At 53.3% G+C, this 18,753-nt stretch overlaps 2 protein-coding genes across 4 annotated transcripts; both read right to left on the bottom strand.

Annotated features, from left to right (window-relative positions):
* Positions 1-86: 86 nt before the first annotated feature.
* On the bottom strand, positions 87-4,838 carry map3k9 (mitogen-activated protein kinase kinase kinase 9). Its single transcript, XM_077730760.1, has 11 exons — positions 4,265-4,838; positions 3,585-3,998; positions 3,024-3,204; positions 2,671-2,819; positions 2,281-2,456; positions 1,977-2,217; positions 1,789-1,911; positions 1,551-1,677; positions 1,358-1,470; positions 744-1,289; positions 87-655 (listed from the first exon to the last, which is right to left on the bottom strand). The coding sequence occupies exons 1-11, from the start codon at positions 4,638-4,640 to the stop codon at positions 375-377; spliced, it is 2,727 nt and encodes a 908-aa protein (XP_077586886.1). The 5' UTR covers positions 4,641-4,838; the 3' UTR covers positions 87-374.
* Positions 4,839-5,039: 201 nt separating this feature from the next.
* slc8a3 (solute carrier family 8 member 3) lies at positions 5,040-18,657 on the bottom strand. 3 transcript variants are annotated; one of them, XM_077730747.1, is made up of 10 exons: positions 18,457-18,657; positions 16,147-16,705; positions 13,442-15,325; positions 9,739-9,845; positions 8,664-8,681; positions 7,434-7,558; positions 7,261-7,360; positions 6,759-7,028; positions 6,279-6,683; positions 5,040-5,668 (listed from the first exon to the last, which is right to left on the bottom strand). In XM_077730747.1, exons 3-9 carry the CDS (start codon positions 15,268-15,270, stop codon positions 6,307-6,309), a joined length of 2,826 nt encoding a protein of 941 aa, XP_077586873.1. In that variant the 5' UTR covers positions 15,271-15,325; positions 16,147-16,705; positions 18,457-18,657; the 3' UTR covers positions 5,040-5,668; positions 6,279-6,306. The 3 variants fall into 3 exon arrangements, with proteins under 3 accessions (XP_077586873.1, XP_077586872.1, XP_077586874.1); XM_077730746.1 differs by having other exon boundaries at positions 5,040-6,683; XM_077730748.1 differs by lacking the exon at positions 8,664-8,681 and having other exon boundaries at positions 5,040-6,683.
* Between the last annotated feature and the right edge of the window lie 96 nt (positions 18,658-18,753).

The following is an 18,753-nucleotide window of genomic DNA, read 5'->3' as shown; positions in this document are numbered from 1 at the left end:
AAATCTGCGTACATTTTGATTAAAGGACGATAAGAAATGGACTTTTGTGGGAGAGGATCATGTACACAAAAGCAGACAACAGTGGAAGGACTTCAACTGTGTTTTAATGGTGCAACGTGACAGCCTTCATTTGGAGTTTTTTTGTGTCTGACACGACGAAGAACCAAACGTTCGTGCACGGCAGCTTAACCAACATTTCTTGTGTGTGTCAGAGTAGCAAATGTGAGCTTCCTCGTGTTACGCGCTAGTATCGTGCTCATGTGAATGCGGTCAAATTGAGATGGAGAGAAAAAATGTCTACATTCCATTGTTTTTCTTAGTGCTCATCGAAGAAGATGGAAAAAAAATGCTACGAGTGAACTTGAGTGAACATCTCACCTATCTTGGCCGCGAAGCGGCACGGTGCCGTCGTCCCGCAGCCCCTCGTCCCTGGCGTCCATTAAGTTGCGCCCCCCAAAGGGGGAGGGAGGCACGGGCGCCGTCTCGGCCGGAGCTTGGGCGCCGGCCCGCGTCGGGAAGGCGTCGCGGCGGGGGGGCCGGAGCCGCGCCAGGACGTCCAAAGTTTTGGGGCGCTCGGGGGCGTGGCGGGGGGTGGGCGGGAACACCACGTCGGGCTCCGGGAGGCGGGGCACTGGTCGGAAGTTGTCTGCAAAACCTGCAAAAGTTGGGAAAGCATTAAATGAAAATGAATTGAATGACTTTATAAAGTGACATAACGTTTCATTAAAAAAAGGGGGCGTTACCCATGTTCTCCAAGACACTTTGCTCCGGCAGAGGCTCCAGATTGCTCTTCCGGAGGGCGCCGTCCGACGGCGTGCGGCGCAGGCCGCTCGAGCGCGAGGTGGCGGTGGCGCAGGGCACGTGCGTGGGCGTGAGGGACTGGCGCGGGTTGCGTTTGAAGCTCTCCAGGTGGATGTTGATCAAAGCGTTGCCCCGGGGAGGAGCCGGCGCCGTCACCCCCAGGAGCTCCTCGCCGTGGAAACGCAGAAGCGAGCGGGCCGAGCGCTCCGGCGACATTCTCGGCGGACCGTCCCGCCGGAAGAGTCTGAAGAAGGCGTCCCGCCGCGGTCTGCCGCCTTCTTCCGGGCGAGCCGGCGACGGCGGGTCGCAGCCCAGTCCGACCGCCGCCAGCAGGGCGCCGCAGGCCAGTAGCGCCAGATCGGCGCGGCGGGCTCCTCCGCCGCCGGGGCTCTGGCGGGAGACGGGATCGACCACTGCCCTCGGAGGGTCATCTTGTTGGATGGGCGGAGCCTCTCCGGAGTCGCTGGTGAAGCAGCTGTCTTCATTTTCTGCCTCGCAAACACATTTTAGCATCGTTTTCTGACAGTTTGGCTGTATAAAGTTGAGCATGATTTACCATTCTCCAGAAGGCTGGGCACCCCCGGCACGGCGGGGCTGTGGCGGGGAGAACGGCGCAGGTTGGGGGCGCTGCAGGAGCGCTGGCGGCCGGCTTCGGCGGCCGGACTGCCGCTGTCGACGCAAGCAAGCAAGCGTTGGCGTTAAGTCTCACGCACCCCGACCGACGGAGGCTCGTCGACGACTCCGATTACCCGACGTCGGCGCTGCGCTCTCGTTGCGGACAGCGTGTGGGCGTTCTGCCTTTTTTCCTGGAGCCCCGCCTTTCCAGCTCTTCTTCGTCAACACGACTGCCGCCGCAACAGCCTTCCTGTGGTGTGACTGCGGGTTAAAAAAAAAATTCTGATTATTATGGACAGTGCTACTAGGGTAAACACAGAAATATTGACAGAAAGGCCATTTTGGCGTTGATAAATATCTTATTTTACGTACGTTGGATGGCTCGAAGGCGAGGGAGCAGCGGGCTGGTGTGAGGGCTGGCGCCGCCACCGCCACCGCCGCTACTGCTCCGGTCACGTGACGGCGATGCCTGCACGGTGATCTTGTGCTGAAAGTCTAAAAGAGCATTTCCCTCCCATTAAAAAGGCTCGTCCAATGACGTATGTGGAAGGCCAAGTTACCCAGAGGAAGGCTGATCCTGTTGCCGCCCTTGGCTTTGAGGCGTTGACGGCGGAACTTTCCGCGGCGCCGTTCCACGTGCGGCTTGTCCCGGTAGAGTTGATGGATCATGATGTTGAGCTCGCGTTCCAGGATGCGGATCTCCCGCTCGGCCAGCTCGCGTTCTCGCCGCCGCAGCGCCTCCTCCTGGCACTTTTGCTGCAGCGCCGCCCGGGTCAGCTCCTCCTCCCAGGAACGTAATTCCTGTCCCCGGGATGGACGCCGTCATTTTCCGTCAAGGACGACGACAAGGACGAGCGTAGCTACCTTCTCTTTGGTCCTGAGCTGGTGGAACATCTCCTGAATCTCCAACTTCCAGTCGTCCTGCAAGGAGCAAAAGGACTCGGCCGGCATCTCGAAGAAGCCCGACTCCTCGATGGCGGTCAGGTGGTCCAGGATTTCCACGAAACGGGGTCGGGAGTGGGGGTCCGGACTCCAGCAGCCTGGGAAGAAAAAAAAAAACAATGGTCGTCTTAGCCGAAACTAACGCACACTTTTGGGAATGGCCACGACTTATCGAAACTCAAACTAAAGTGATTTGACGGTATTAAGGGTGCTGGCACTTTATCTCCAAGATGGACTTCCCGAAGCTGTTTAACAATCGATAGATCTAAAAAAACGCTTTAATAATGTATGAATGACGTGGACAGGCTTTACCCTCCAAGATGCGTGCAAAGGACTGCGGGCACGTGGACGGGATGGGCAACGCCAGCTTGTTCATGGCCACGCCGTACGCCACCGCCAGGCCGTCGATGCCCCGGAACGGCACCTCGCCGGTCAGCAACTCCCACAGCAGCACGCCGTAACTGCGGGATGGAAAAAAAAAAGACGTCAGCCTATGTTCCTTGACGGGGAAAGTCAAATTCCAAGTCGAGACAACTTGAATATTTGGACACATCTGGTATCAAAAGATCTCTTTCCATTTCATACCCCCAAAATAAAAACAATAACAAAAAAGACGGCAGGCTCATTCGAGGTGGGCGGAGCCTTCCCCGGCGCCGCTTGCCCACCTCCAAACGTCGCTACCCTTGGAGAAGGTGGACGAGCGGATGACCTCGGGCGCCATCCAGGCGTAGGTGCCCGCCGCGCTCATCTTGGTGGTGCGCTGCCACTCGCGCGCCAAACCAAAGTCCGTGATCTTCAGGGTCTTCTGGCTCAGGTCGTCCCGCTCCAGCCTCTCCAGGATGAGGACTGGGGTGGGGTGGGGTTTGGGTTAGGGGTCAAGGGTCAAGGGGAGGTATGGCCAGGTGATGGGGGAGTGGCGCAAAACCAAGGGGGATTCCAACATACGTTGAGCCGCATAACCGTAAAATGAGAACGCAAAAATAAGTGAAAAGAGGAGGGTGAAGACGGATGGGTTTTGTGAGAAGAGGATTGGAGTTGAACAAGAGAAAGAGACAAGAAATGAGACTGGAAAAGCGGAATTATACTCGGAAAGGGGCGCTTAAAAATTCCTACTCATTTTCATTTAATCCTGAAAATATTACCCCAGTTAAAAAAATCAAACAATCATTTTTACCCATTTTTACATAAAAAATAGCCACTATCCATTCATTTGAACTGGATCTTACCGTTGCTGGACTTGAGATCTCTGTGAATGACGGTGACGACGGCCTGATCGTGCAGGTAGCGCATCCCCCGCGCCACCTGCACCGCCCAGTCCACCAGCACGCAGGGCGGCACCCGCCTCCCCGCCAGCACCCGGTTGAGGGCGCCGCCGCGGGCGTATTCCATGACCAGGCACAGGTTGGGCTGGCGCAGGCAGGCGCCCAGCAGCGCCATGACGTTGCCGTGGTCCAGCATGGCGAAGAGCTTGGCCTCCTGCCGCACGCCGGCCAGCGTCTGCTCGGGGTCCTCGTCGGGGTCCCGGCGCGCCGCCTTCACCGCCACCTCGGCGCCGCGCCACAGCGCCCGGTACACTTTGCCGAAGCCGCCCACGCCCACGATCTCCTCCAGGGTGAGTTCGGAGAAGTCCAACTCCGGGACTGAGGAGAAAACATTTTGGATTCAAATGTTACATTCATGCGGTAATGAATACCTTATTCGGGAATGAACACAAAAAATGGCCACTGTGCTTTAAAAGTAATCGTAAACAAAATACACTGAAGGCAACTGAGCAAATGTACATCCCTAACCCTTGACCTTTAATGAGCCTGCTGGTGGGTTTCCGTCACTACGACAACAATTGACAAAAACGACTGTCTATTTGTTATATTGTATCACATCTCAAAAGTAGAAACGAGCTACTCACGGTGAAAGGGGGGCACTTCCTGGGACGGGGCGGGCCGCCTGTCCTCCTCCGGCACGCCTCTGCTGACATAGTTGCCGGGGAAAATGCCCACTCGCTCGGCCAACACGCCGGTCCACCAGCCTTCGTCCCCGGACACTAGGGAGTCTCTGGACAGCACCTCCACTAGGTCCCCTCGGCGGAGGTTCAGCTCGTCGTCCGCCGCCGCTTCGTAGTCAAACACGGCCGTCCACAAACCTCCGGGCGCCGCCTCCCCGGTCGCCGCCTCCCCGGTCACCTCCGCCGGTGCGGGCCAGCGGAAAATAGCTGCTTCGTCAGAGGAAGGGGCGGCCGGGGGAGGCCCGGGGCTCGACGTGTGCTTCGCCGGGGGGTCGTCCATGGAGGCGCTCCATGGGTCGGCCACAAGTCCGACGGCGACGTCAAGTGCATTCACCTGACGGTTAGTCAGCTATCTAGTTAGGTAGCTGGCTAGCTAGCTAACAGGCTGGCTTGTTAAATTGCGCCCGCTCATCTCGCTCGCGCCACCGAGTTGCATTGCGGGTAAAGGGCGAAACCATTTCCAGTCAGATAGGGTAAACTCCAAAAATCACAATCATCGCCAGCCGGTGATGCCCTGTGCCTGATTGGTTCGCTGTGTGTCGATCAGGCACTCGGGTCCGCCCCCAAATGACGTCACACCGTACACTAAATTCAATATAGCAATACAAACCCTAACGTTTGATTATGTTTCTATTTAGGAAATTGTATTTAAACTAAATAGATGACAATACGAACACAATTCGTGTTTGTTGTGACCCAGAAAACTAGTAATTTTATTTCACAGTAGAGAAGAAAACACAATTAGAATCTCAAAAAACACTGGAAAAATTTAGATTTTTTTTTTCCTTTGAAATTTGACATCTCACGGCAAGGCCAAATATTGCCACTTTTACAAAAGTCCGCAAAAGTGAGACGCTCAGAAAGTCCAGCGAGGTCCCTATAAAGACATGTAGTTTACTTTTTTTTTAAACTCCACCACCTGAAACAGATTCAATGGTTGCCATCGACGGCGACTGAGGTCCAAATTGCTTGGACCTCTGTCACCGTCAATGGCAGTGAATGAATTAAAACATGACAAATAAATAAGTCAAGGCAGAGAGGGACAAACGTCAATGCGTCTATCGCCGTCAATGACAGCCAATGAGTGAAATGAAATGAGATACCTCCAACATGCATGCGCATCTTTGTCGCCCTCCAGTGGCTAAAAATATATCACACGGCCTTCAACAATGGTCTGTTTTCAACATCAAGTGGTTGTTGCTGGCAAAGTGCTCCTCCAAAAATCTTCAGCATAGTGCAATGGAAAGAAGAAAGTAGAAAAATATCTCTCTGGGAATTGATCCACCTTGTCATCTTACGTCCTTAATTCTGTGAGCAGTGGGGTGAGACAAGATGGGACTCAAATACGTGTCAAGACGTCATTCTGGGATGTTGCTCAGTCGGCCGTCCCTTTTGTGACAGCAATTTCAGGTGAACCATACACACACAATATGGGAAGAGGTCATTTTATATAGCGAGATATAGGATGAAAGGCATGTTCAATCATTATTTGTGGTTGAAACGTACACAAGCGTATTGCTGCCCACATGTCACATTTTTTTCATCTTTTCCAAGCCCTGTCTGGGTTTGATATTTGTAAATCTTATATTGCTGAGACAAACATGTGTTCAATCAATTATTGAAATACATTTCTTTCTCGTTTGTACCTCAGAGCAATATATGATAGGCATGTAAAATAAATAACAATATAGAAATGTTTTCAGTTTTTGGGCCAAGAAATGCGTGGCAGCAATACGCTCACGTGGTAACAATAAAAAAAAAAATGAAAATCATCCTCATGATATCATCCATTTTTCTTCCATTATTTTTTTTTTGCGTGTGCGTTTTTATCGGCAAAATACTTCTCTTTTTCTTATAGGTAAAAAAAGAAGAAAAGTCCGGCTCCCGTCGTAAATCGTAGAGAAAAATAGAGTCTCACCCAGAGTCCGTTTCCACGGCGACAGTCCTCAAAATCCTTCTATGTGGCAGTAGGCCTCCAGGCTGGAGAAGAGCACGTAGAGGAACCAGAGGCTGAAGAAGAAGGCCGAGGTGGCCAGTCTGTGTCGGCGGGGGCCGCCCAGCTCGCCGCCAATGTGCGCCCGCCGGCGGTACAGCAGCGCCCCCACGGCCAGGAAGGCCAAGATGGTGAAGAGGGTGACGGAGAAGGCCAGCGAGCCGGCCTGCACCACAAACACCTTGCCCTGGTTGTGCCAGTAGACGGCGGCCACCGACCACGCCAGCCCGATGCCCAGGAACACGTTGACGGCGTTGCTGCCCGTCACGTTGCCGATGGACGCGTCGGCGTACGTGTCCTGCACCGCCGCCACCTTGCTGGCGAAGGTGTCTGCGGAGGCGGAAAAAAAGCCTTGTCATCCATTCTACGTTGAGTGGCGACCGGACCGCCGCGATCTCAACTGACCTGGCACGGAAGTCCCCAGGGCCACGAAGACCACGGCGGTGACCGAGTCCTTGAGTCCCACGGTGCAGCCAAAGTGCGAGGCCAGGTCGCCGATGACGGCGGTCAGCAGGCCGATGACGGCGATGGACACCGCGAAGCAGGCCCAGCCGTTCAGGTAGTGGGTGGGCGGCACGCAGGCAAACGCCACCTTCCAGAACACCGTCAGGAAGTGCATGACGTAGTCGAAGCACGACGGCAGCCGCTCCTCGCCAGAGTCGTCTTCGTCCTCGTCTGGCGGAGGAGGGGGAAAATGGATTGGAAACTTCAAAACATATCCGTCTGTTATTATATTTTGAAATTGTCACATTAGCATTGCGTTCTGCTTGACGAGCTCCCTTGCGTTGGCCGTCCAACTTTTCTTTGGACCGCCGTAGAAGAAATTAGAGAATTGCCATACTACTCTACTTTAAAGTTTTGGAAAAGTCCAAATATTTGAACATTTTTAGACGTATTTTTGTGGTACCTGCACTGACGGTGATGGCCTCCATGAACTGCTCCTTCCACGAATTGGTGCCCACCACCAGAGACAGATTGGTCTTCCTGATCAGCTTGTCCACCGTGCTCTGCCAAGACACCAAACGGAAACACGGCAGAGCGGCGTGAGCGCCAACCTTCCCTCCTGGCCTCCTCACCCACCTTGAACTCGTAGGACTCCTCGATGATGACCTCCATCTTGGCGTGCTCGCCCAGAATGGGCTTTCCCATCTCGGCCACGCGTTTGGCTTCCTCCTCGTCCGTCATCGACTTCCTGTCCGGAACGTCTGTCGTGCCACAGGAGGAAATGCGGGACAGTTTTTAATAAATATTATAGACTCTTTGAGTTTAAAAGTGGTCAAATGACACATTTTCATGTATTCATTGGTAGTATGCTCTCCGGGGATAACATTTTTTGCCCAAAAGTTTCCGCTGAGGAAAGTGCGTCTGGATGTGGCGGCGTGACTAAACGTGACTACGGCGCCTTTTGCGTGCGTGTCAGCCTGCTAAGTAAGCGGCTGGATAGGCCCGCCACCCGTCCGTGTCCCGGACATCTTGTCGTGGCTCGTCTCCCGGCTGACAAGACGCCTCTCGCCATCAAATATTAAAGGGGACGCCATTAAAGATCACAGCTCGGTGCTTCTCTCTACACACACGCGCGCGCACACACACACACACACACACACGTAGAAATCAAAGAGATAACTCGCACACACGCACATCCACTTTCAAATTCTTTAAAATGTCTATTATTGTTACGATCGTCGCCGCGTAATGCGAGGCGATCGGAGGGGAAGTTGAACCCAGATGCAGAGTCGCCGAAGGAATGGAAAGGTGAGGCAGGTCTGTAGCTCTTGTAGGTTGATTTATTGAACGGGGTAACATAACTTCAACAACTTAGCTTGACCACTCATTACAAAGGAAAACAACATGCGGCGGGGCGTCATGGAAACAGCAATGACTACGAGGATTAACAGGAAACGAAACCAGAACTAAACCAGTACTACACCAGGACGAAACCAGAACTAACCAGTACTACACCAGTACTACACCAGGACGAAACCAGAACTAACCAGTACTACACCAGTACTACACCAGACGATCCAACGGCGTCCACAGAAAATCACAATCCTTAAATACCAAAAATAATCTAATCACGAAATTAGTCACAGCTGGTACTTATCGTGACGTCATGTCAGGAGAGGCAATCCAGCGACTCCTGACAATTATCAATTTTCTTTTTTTTTTAAAGACAATGAGGAAAAAGGGATGCCATTTGGTTAAACAAAGTGGCTTCACTGTGGCAACTGTCATTTTTTGGACTTGATTTTGGCTGCTTTTAACAACACACACACACACACAGACAAAGACAGATGCATGATGGGAACTCACCGCCGTCCAGCAGCTTGGCTGACGAGGAGATGAAGATGAGGAACATGGAGGGAGGAGGGGAGGAGAGAGAGGACCAAAAAAAAATGAGTGAGTGAGTGAGTGAGTGAGGGACATGGATTTGTGCTCTCCAAAACATGACTTTGCATACTAATACATCTGGCTGCCTCTACCAAACCATTTTTGGCCTAAAAATATACAATTCAATTCGTATGGACCCCCGATTCCCCCCATGACCACGCCCCCTATTCTTCCCCGTCCACAGCGCCAACTTTCCCTTCCCATTTGCCTCCATTTCAACGTATTCTTGAGTGAGTGACTGCTGCCGTCGTCGTCATGGCGACGGTTACTAGACAACCACTCTTTAGCCAGGGCGGCGGCGGCGAAGGAGCGAGGAGAGCTTGATGCGTCCCCCCGCCAATCCAAACAAACGTATCCCTAACCCCAACTTCCTCAAAGCCTCAGCATTTTTTTGGGCCTTTGATTGACGGCCAGTCAAAAGAGGAAGACGGCGTCGGCCACTGACAAAGACGCCAAATGACAGGCGGCCACGCGGCGAAAGAGCCGACAGGCTGTATTGTGGTCCGCGCGCGTGACGCCACGTGACGTGCTAACCCCGTCAGGCTAATGGCCGCCTCGGACGCGCGACCACGAAAGGCTTTCACGGCGCTCATCTTTTATGAAGGCGTCGGAGTTTGTCGCCAGCGCCCGTTGGCTTTATTAACGGGCCAGCGCGCCACGGATGAAGATTCCGTGACAACTTTTTGTTTGCTTTGCAGAAGGAGGCCGCCGGGCTCCATTTACACTTTTTTTTGTTTATGTTTGACTGACTTGAACGCCTCTTTATCTTCCTCAAATAGGATTAGGGATCGCGTTTGGTGAAATATGCACGACAGATTAGGCTCCTCCTTCATTTTCTCTTCTGCCTATACTCAAAGGGGGGTGCTGAAGCCTATCCCAGGCAACTACGGGCAGGGCACCAAGAGACAAAGGACAAACAATGGTCGCTAGCTTTGGCCAATTGTTCAAGCACATAAAAAAAGCATGTTTTGGGGATATGGGAGGAATAGCGTGTCACCTTTTTGCAGAGTCATATCCACCACGCGAGGCTCGGCCAGCTCCAAAAAGAAGTTCTTGTTCTTCTCGTATTCCTCGTCGTCGATGATTTTCACGTGAATGACTTTGCTGTGGAGGAGGAAGAGGAGGAGAGGGAAAAGAAAGGAAAAATTGAATCATTTGCTCCAGCACCCCCTGCAAGCCCTTGTGAGGATGAGCTATTCAAAAAAACCTAAAAGATTTTTTTTCAATACTGTATCTCTCACTATATATAAATAAATATATACATATATGAGAAGAGAAAGGAAAAGGTGAAAATTCCATGCCGTCGCCCCCTTTTGTTGGGAGGGTGCTAGCGTCAGCATCTCTTATTTCCCCATCGTGCTTAGGAAAGGAAAAAAAAAGTATCCCTAGGTGAGTCTTTCTCGGGCTGCCTCGGATTATTGATGTTGCTCAAACAAAGTCGGGCAAAAATACAAAAGAAAAACGCACAAAGTTCCCAATCTGCTGTTGGCTGACTGTTGATGGCGTGAATTAAGAGCACGGCTATTTTTTTGGGGGGGGGGAATATTCAACAAAAACTTTTTACAATCACCACTAGCTCGTTGGGGTCAAAAGGAATCCCCGGCCGGGCCGCAGAAGGACGGGCGGGCTGGCGCTTTGCCCGCCCACACCAACTGCTGCTAATTTAACGGCCAGGCTAGGCCGACCGACCAGCCGGCTGGCTGTTAAAATGGGACGGCGGGACGAGGACGCGCTGTTTACGGGCGGGTTATCCTTCCTTGGGTGCTGGATGTCTTGGATAGACATTTGGCTGCCAGATCCACACGGAAAAGGCCTCCGAGAGCACGGCTAAATCGTCATGTTTAATGCAAGCCGTCCTGCTACGTCACGCCTGGATTGGCCCAGCAGACGGCGACGGGGACAAAGACGGGGACAAAACCAGGCGGTCTAAAAGCCCAACCGGTGCGCACCACGCCGGGCCACCCGCAGGGCCGCCGTCACACGCACGGAAGGAACGCCATCGGCCGGCGTGGATGGATGGGGCATCCGTGGCCGTCCGTGGCCGTCCGTGGCAGCGGGCCGTGATGATCGGTCGCCGCCGCTGGCTATTTATAGCCGCTGGCCCATTAGGCCGTCTTATGTAAGGGCTCATTAGCATTAGTGTTAGCGCCATGTATCTCTAACAAATGGAGCGGATGAGCTAAAAAAGCACGCGGATGATTAGCTTAGCGCCGAGTGGTTAGCGAGGCGGCCTCGCAGGTTTGGGATTGGAGTTCGACCCCGGGAGGGCTTAGGTGGGGTTTCAAAAACTAAGCTAGCTAAGATCATTGTCCCTTGGATTGGTCATCACGCGATTGGCTGGCTAGCCATTCCGGGTAGTTAGCTGGGATGGTCTCCGGCACCCCCCTCAACGATCCTCGTGAGGATCAGCGGTTGAGAGAATGAATGAATTTATGAGAATAAAGGCAAATGTGGAGCAAGAGCATGGAATGAATATGTTGCACACGCGCGCAGACACGCAGGGGGCGGTTGCCATGGCGACCCATCTTGACGGAGACAGAGAGGAGAAGCGGCATGACTTCCTGGAGGGAAGGAGCAGGAATCTCATCACTGCCCGCTGCTTTTCTGCCTCTTGCTTGCTTGCTTGATTTATTTTTAGCGTCCCACGCCGTGGTGCTTCGCTCAAGAGCCTCGCAGCGTTAGGCGCTGCGTTCGAGTCCTCCAGTTTTTTTTTTTTGCATGACACTTTACGTCTTCATGCAAAATCTAACCTAAGCCAATTTCAGACTGACATTTCTTCTAAACCATTTGAAAAGGTCCTTCTTTTTTCAATTTCAGCTTCAAGGGGGTCAATAGAAAAAAATCATCCTAACAAGCTGCAGACAAAGTAAGGCCCAATTCATAAATACATTTTAAAAAGCCAGTCTTCTAGAAGGATTTCAAGTGGAGTTTCTGCAAAAAAATAAAAAATCTCCAATTTCAACGGCCCGCTAGCGTTACAGATGAATTTGATCATCCCCAGATCCCCTCCATCTTCTTTTTTTGATGGCCATTGGCCTCTGTGTTCCTGATGAAAGAGAGAATGGAGAAGTAGCAAGGAGGCTTTTTTTTCTCCCTTCTTCCCCCTTTTGATTCCCCCCTAGTGTCATCCCGATTATATAACAGCCACGTGCTAAAAATAAAAGGCGCACTACGAGCTGCGGATGCTGTGCACGCACACACACACACACACCACCACCACTTCCACTCTTTCCCCCACATCTACATACAAATCCATTATATTGGTAAATGTAGCCCGGACATGGCCACAATAATTCAAAGTAGGGTCACTCCTATTCAAAAATAAATTAATATATATACATTTCTATTTTTTTAGGATTTGTTTGTTTTTTTTCTCCTTTGAGGAACCCAAATAAGGATTTACACGGCACTTTGTAAAAAGGGGGGAACCGGCGGGTGACACGGATGCTGTTGTAAATAAGCCTTAACTTAATTGCATTCCCCTGACGGAAAGCGCCCGATGGACGGGGGGCCGGACGCCATATTTATTGCCACTTCACCTGTGCCAGAGTGCAAAAGAGAGACGAGAATTTGTGTGTGTGCGCCAGGGGATGAGCCAAGGATTGTCTAAAAAAAAGACTTTTCAAATCCAGATAAAAAAATATTTCTGTGCCACTCCACGGATGCCAATAGCGGAGCACACTTGTGTGTCAATGTGGGTATGCCGTAGCCGACTGTGTTCGATTCCCAGGACACCAAGTCAGCATATTCCCACAAAAAGCTTGCTTTCCGTGCACTTTTCTTGCCGACAATTCCACATTTTGGCTATCGACCATTTGATCGGACGGATAAGCCAATCACGACCACGGCATTTAAGTCCCCCGGTGCCCCACCCCCCCGCCTCAGGCACGACCCCGCGGAGCGGACGCTGTCAGAGTACGGATGTCCCTTTGATTCACAGCCCGGGTGTCCTTGTGAGACAGGAGGAGAGCCAGAAGAAGGGGGAGGAAGAAGAAAAAAAAATCGATATTTGGGAGAGGCCATTCCGTAGCGTTCGGCGGCGGGATGAAAAAAGGCGGACAGACGGGACCGGCTCATTCCACCGCGTTTACGACGTTTACGCAAGGCCGTAACTCAAGGACGGAGAAGGAGGCGCACTCTCATCAAATGAGGTGGGCCCATCGCACGTAAACCGCCAGAATAAAAAGGAAAGGAGAAAAAGCCAGTGTGTGTGTGTGGGGGGGGGGGGATTAGTGACGCCAGGTCGGGGGGGCTCAGCACTTCCCGTGTGACAAATCCTCACGTTGGCTTGCCCTGGCTGGCGTGCAACCCGCATTCAAACGCGGGGAGCCGTGGCTCGACAGGGGGAAAAACAAGGGCTTGCACAAAAGGATTACACACGCAAAATAACGGCCATGTTGTTCCTATTGAACTCCTGGCGTCCAACCCATCAGAGGCCGGAGACACGCCATCTGGACTTGAAGGCAAAACTTTTGGTTTTTTTCAAGGGCCAAACAAGATAAAGGAATAAAATGAGGACGACGAGATTAAAGTTGTAGTATCAAAAAAAGTCTTCACGTGACCAGATTACAGTTGTTTTGTTACACGGCTGATTGGTCGACGTATTTAGCGGCTTTTTTGAAATGGGTTCCACAAAGGAGGAAATTCCTCAAAATCAATCGTTGTCGAACCACCCCCCACGCCGGCACCCCCATTCTTACCAGGTCTCGTCGTTCTTGAACTCCAACTCGCCGTAGGCGTCCTCGTAATCCCGCCCGCCCCCCTTGGCCAGCCCCTCCAGGGTGCGGTAGGGCAGGAGGACGGTGCCGCGGGCGCCCGAGGTCCTCAGCACCTTGACCTCCAGGACGTGGACGCTCTCGCTGACGCGGGCGGCGCCGCTCTCGAAGGTGAAGATGCCGGCGTGGTCGTCGTCCAGGATGGTGACGGTGGCCACGGCGGGGAAGGCCAACAGGGCCGCCCGGGCGTAGGGCAGTCGCCCGGCCGACAGGCGCCCCACCGACAGGCGCCCCACCGACAGGCGCTCGGCCGACAGGGGCTCCGCCTCCGTCTCCAGCACCCGCGGGTGGCTGAGGCGCACGAAAAAGTGCTCGTCCTCCTCGAAGATGTCGTCGTCGATGATGCCCACGCTGATGTCCTTCAGCGTCTCGCCCGGCTTGAACACCAGCGTGCCCTCGGTGAACTCGTAGTCGGCGCCGGCGTTGGCCGAGCCGTCCTCCGTCTTGTAGTCCACGCACACCGTCTGCGACGGGTCGCCGCCGCGCCGGCTGACGGCCAGGACGGCGGCGCCGCAGTTCTCCAGGCACTGGTAGGCGGCGGGCTCGAAGGCCAGGCGGGCGGCGTACTCCTCGGAATGGTCGGCGAGCGACTCGGGCGGGCTCCCCCGCCGCCGTCCGGCCCGCCGGGCCGCGTGCTTCTTCAGGATGTTGCCGGCGCCCGTCATGGCGCGGGTGGCCTGGATGCGGTAGAAGGCGCGGCTCTTGTGCTGGTGCGACAGCGCGTAGTAGTTGGCCATCTCCACCAGTTGCTCCGCCTCCTTCTCCGGGTGCTTCTGCTTCAGGTCCTTGAGGATGACGATCATGTCGTGGCGGGAGCGCTCCGACTCGTCGGGGTCATTATCGTCGACGTGGTGGTCGCGGGGGCCGTAGCCGTAGCGGTCCGCCGCCTCCGTGGCCTTGGGCGGCCGCGTTCCCTCGCCTTCCAGCGTCAGCACGCCGCCTCCAGCGCCGTGCTTGTCTCGGCGGTACTTCCCGCGCACGAACTTGTAGAAGAGCAGGCGTCGGTCGGCCAGCCAGGCCAACAGCACGCAGACGGGGAAGAAGGCCAGGGTCAGGAGCCCCTCCCACACCTGCACCTCGTTGGGCGAGAAGACGGCCAGGATCATGTAGAGCCAGACGTAGGCGAAGATGCTCCAGCCGGCCGTCACCAGGAAGACCCGCAGGTGCCTGACCCGCCGCACCTCGCCCTGCGGCACCACCGACACGCACAGGCCCACGATGACGAACATGTTGAAGGCGGCGCCGCCCACCACGGTGGCGGGCCCCAGCTGGCCGGCGCGGAAGCCGTGGCCGCACACCTCGATGACCGACAGCAGGATCTCGGGGGCCGACGAGCCCAGGGCCATCAGGGTCAGGTTGGACACGGTCTCGTTCCACACCCGCACGGTGGCCGTGGTGGTCTCGCCGTTGGCCCGGCGGATCAGCACCTCCTTCTCCCGCGACGTGATCACCTCGATGGCGGCCATGAAGCGGTCGGCGATGATGGACACGCCCAGGAACATGTAGATCATGGCCACGAAGTAGACGATGACCCGGGCGATCTGGTCCCCCGCCGACGGGTCCTCGGGGTACCAGACGGGCAGGATGATGCCGGGGGTGCACTTGGAGCGGCCCGAGCAGGAGGCGTTGCCGGGGCTCTCCGCCGACGACGGGCCGGGGGTGCCGCCGGCCCCGGGGCCCGATAAGGCGGCGACCAGTCCCAGGCACCACAGGGGGGCCCAGCCCCCCGGACCGGCCAGCCTGGAGCCCTCCATGCGCCCTCCTTGCTCTCGAGGGGGTCTACCACACTGTGATCCAGCCCCGGACCGCCTAAACACAAAGTAGGAAAGGACCGTTATGGGGCGAGCCGTCCAAAATGGCAGGCCGGCAGCCATCGCGCATACGCTGTCACACGCTCAAAACTAGACTGAAAAATAACAACCTGACAAACTTAAAACTGGGTCAAATGAACCAAGAAACAAAGTCAATACTGACGAAAACACGACTCATCATTTTGGCCTGGGAACTCCAAAATTCACTTTGAGGGTTAAAAAATAAAAAAAAAACATAAAAAATGGCGTTACAAGTCAAAGAAGGCCAGCGCGGCTCTCCCAGGTCGCCGTTACGTTGGACCGCGTGACTTGGCTGAGTAATTGCTCGCATTAATTGGTGTTAAACATTGACGACACGCGTTCGCTGGCTCTGCCACGCCGCCGCCGCCGTCTCATCGCTCGTGATTAAATGTGGCGGGGGCTTTTTTTAGTGAGGGGGGTGTTCTATGTGAGTCATTAAGCCGCATGATTTATTCATTCCGTGGTGAATGTTGTAGTACATATTGTTGTTTTTCCACTGCGGCTTACGGGGATTCTCATAAAAGCCCCAAAACAACAAAAAGCAATCGTGGAATGAATATTAGAGCTGACAAACGTCAAAAGTCACATTTAGCTCGTGGCTGAGGACCATTTTCAGATTTGGCCAGCCCTTTTTGGGGGGAGTTTTACCAGCCGTGCATCCAAAAATAAAACTCATGCTAGTGTCCAATAGTTGACTCGTTGTGACAAGCTGCAATTAATTTACGTTACGTTTGGGAAAAAAGGGCCCACTCAAGAACCAAAATCAGGATTATTTTGGGGTGTCGCTCGTTGGCTCACCTGTGTATCCGATGTCCGTCGGGCCGCAGCACCTCCACCCTTCTCCGGGAGGAAGAAAAAAAAACCCGTCCCGCAATCCTCCGCGCTTCCCCCGCCGGGCGGCGTCTGGTCGCCGGAGGGGCTCGTGGCGGCGGAGGAGACGTCAAACCACCGACCCGCCCGGAGCCTCCTGGCGTCTGGCGGGAGCGAGCGGTGTCGTCAGGTTGGGGAGGGGGGGGCGTCGACGACCGAGCGGGGGAGGGGGGGGGCCGATATATCCGAAGGTCCTCGCCGACGACGGACGGGCTGGCGGCGTGAATCAGCAGCAGCAGCGCTCGCTCTTCCTTCCTTCCTTCTTTCCTTCCTCCTTCCTTCCTCCTCTACGTCCACGTTGGGTGACGCTGGGCCGCAGAGCTCCGTGACCGCCTCCTCGTCTCTTTCATCTTTTAGCGAGGGAGGGGGGTGGCTACATGATGATGAGGATGATTTTCTTCGCCGGCGTCCAATGGCGGCGTCCGCTCCTTCCCGCGCGCGCAGCCGCCGACGTCACACGCTTCTCATCAGCTGAGAGGAGGAAAACCTGCAAGAGGGACCACCAGAGTCAGAAGGACCGACCCACCCAGAGGTCAACGTGACAAAGCGGGACCCTCGTCAGGGGAGGGAATCATACATTTTTAAGGGAAAAATGCCATTTGGGGAGGGGCTTTGTTTGATGCCCGCTTTGGTGGGCCTCCAAGACAAATGCTCCCCCCAAAAAAAAAATCAACATTTCTTCTCGCCAGCAACCATTGAGCTAAAATAAACAGTACGAAGAATACGTGCTATGGTAGTTAGCAAAGAAAGTTTTTTTTTTTTTGAGGCCTTTTATCTCATGCATTTCAAATAGTTTCTAATGATCAATTCTTGCAAAAAAACACAAACAGCAAATTCACGACGCCTGACATTTTGGTTTCGGCAAACGTGTCGTTGAAAAGGAGCTACTTTCAAAAGAATGGTGCAAAATAACAAACTTATTTACATTGCGTTTTGAAATGAATGGTCAAACTTTCATTTTTTTCCTGACAATTGACGGCTTTTTGATTGGTATTTTTCCTACAGAATGCCTACTTTTGTAGTTTGATCAAAAACGGCTAGAATTTTCTGGCTCTGGGAATGATATTTACTAAAAACTCGAGCATATATTCCCATTTGCAATGGCAAAACTAAAGTCACACATCACCGTCCCTGTTAAACGTCATTTGACAAATGAATCATTTATGTTGGGATATTGACAAAGACGCTTTTTTCGCTCGTGGTTTTCCGCCGCCGCCGGCGGGCAACGAGTCGGCCTCATCTGGACGGTCCGGGTCGGGCTTTCACGTTTGCGTCCGTCCGGCTCGTGGTGTGTGTGGGGTCGAGCCAAATGAGCCGCGGGGGGCATTTGTTCCGCGTGGACTCCCCCTCAGCTGCCAAACATCAGGCTATTTTTAGACGGCGGGCGAGTGTGGGGATGAAAACCGAGGTTGCATCCTCCCCCCAGCCCCCTTCCTTCCTTCCCTTCCTCGTCCCCCCCCCCCACCCCCCCCCCCCCTCTCCATCACCACGGGCAGCCTCCGACAACAACTCTCCGTGAAAATGTTTCCCCGGATTGTTGGGAGATGAAAAAGCCGACCTTGGCAGCGGCGCCAAGAATTGTAGGACGCTCATTTGCAAACTGGCTACTTATTTTTCCTATGCCATTAAATGGTTGTGTTTTCATGCAAATATCAGATGCTACTTTTGAAATGATTATTATTAGACCTTTCTACATGCATTGATGCTCATTTGATTAGCATAGCGTAACAATGTTGTTAAAAGAATTCACTTTTTTTACATTAAAAGTGGTGAAATGAGTAAAAAAGCACACGTCTTTGACTTTTAAATGATGCTCTCAAGAAATAAGATAAGAAAATAGGATGCTTTCCTTATGGCAAAAGGGTTCCCAACCCCTCCCTCTATAGAAGATATATAAAAGTAGTTTGAAGCGTTAATCAGTGTCTGGAGCTGACAGTGACACCAAGCGGTACTCCACCTGCGGTGCACCCTTATCTGTAAATCGAACCTCTCTCAAATGATAAACGGCTGAAATACAAAGGGCAAATGAAATGACTTTGGCTTAATATGTTCCGAAATTTTCAGTGGGACGCAAAAGTAAAGATTAATATTGCTCTGCGCTCCCAGCCAAAAGGCATTTAAACCTGGCATTAAACTAAGACATTTGTTGGCATTTTGGGCTCCACTAATTGCTGAAAAATCTTCCGATCGCGTGATGAAAACGCATTTAGGCGGCCAGTGAATTGCTCGACTCTTTACCTGGTTGGCGTACTCGTCCATTATCAGCGTGGGAATGACTTCCTGAAAGGAAGAGTTACCGCACATGCACTCGATTGACTCCGCTACGTCACACAATAGGCGTAACCACGCCCATATTGTCCCGTCACATTCAAAGTGGAAAAGATGGTGAGTTGCTTAGCGCGCTCTTAAGAGGTGCTTGCTTTGTCCTTTAACCTTGGACAACCATGTAAGAAAACAAATAAGCCTCTTATTGTGTCTATTGAAATATTTTGGCAATTTTAATCAATTTTAGGGTATTTCTTACATGTGTCTCCT

The sequence above is a fragment of the Stigmatopora nigra genome, chromosome 13 (assembly GCF_051989575.1).
Source record: "Stigmatopora nigra isolate UIUO_SnigA chromosome 13, RoL_Snig_1.1, whole genome shotgun sequence".
In the NCBI taxonomy this organism is placed as follows: Eukaryota; Metazoa; Chordata; class Actinopteri; order Syngnathiformes; family Syngnathidae; genus Stigmatopora; species Stigmatopora nigra.
This window is presented reverse-complemented; position numbering and strand designations above follow the sequence as displayed.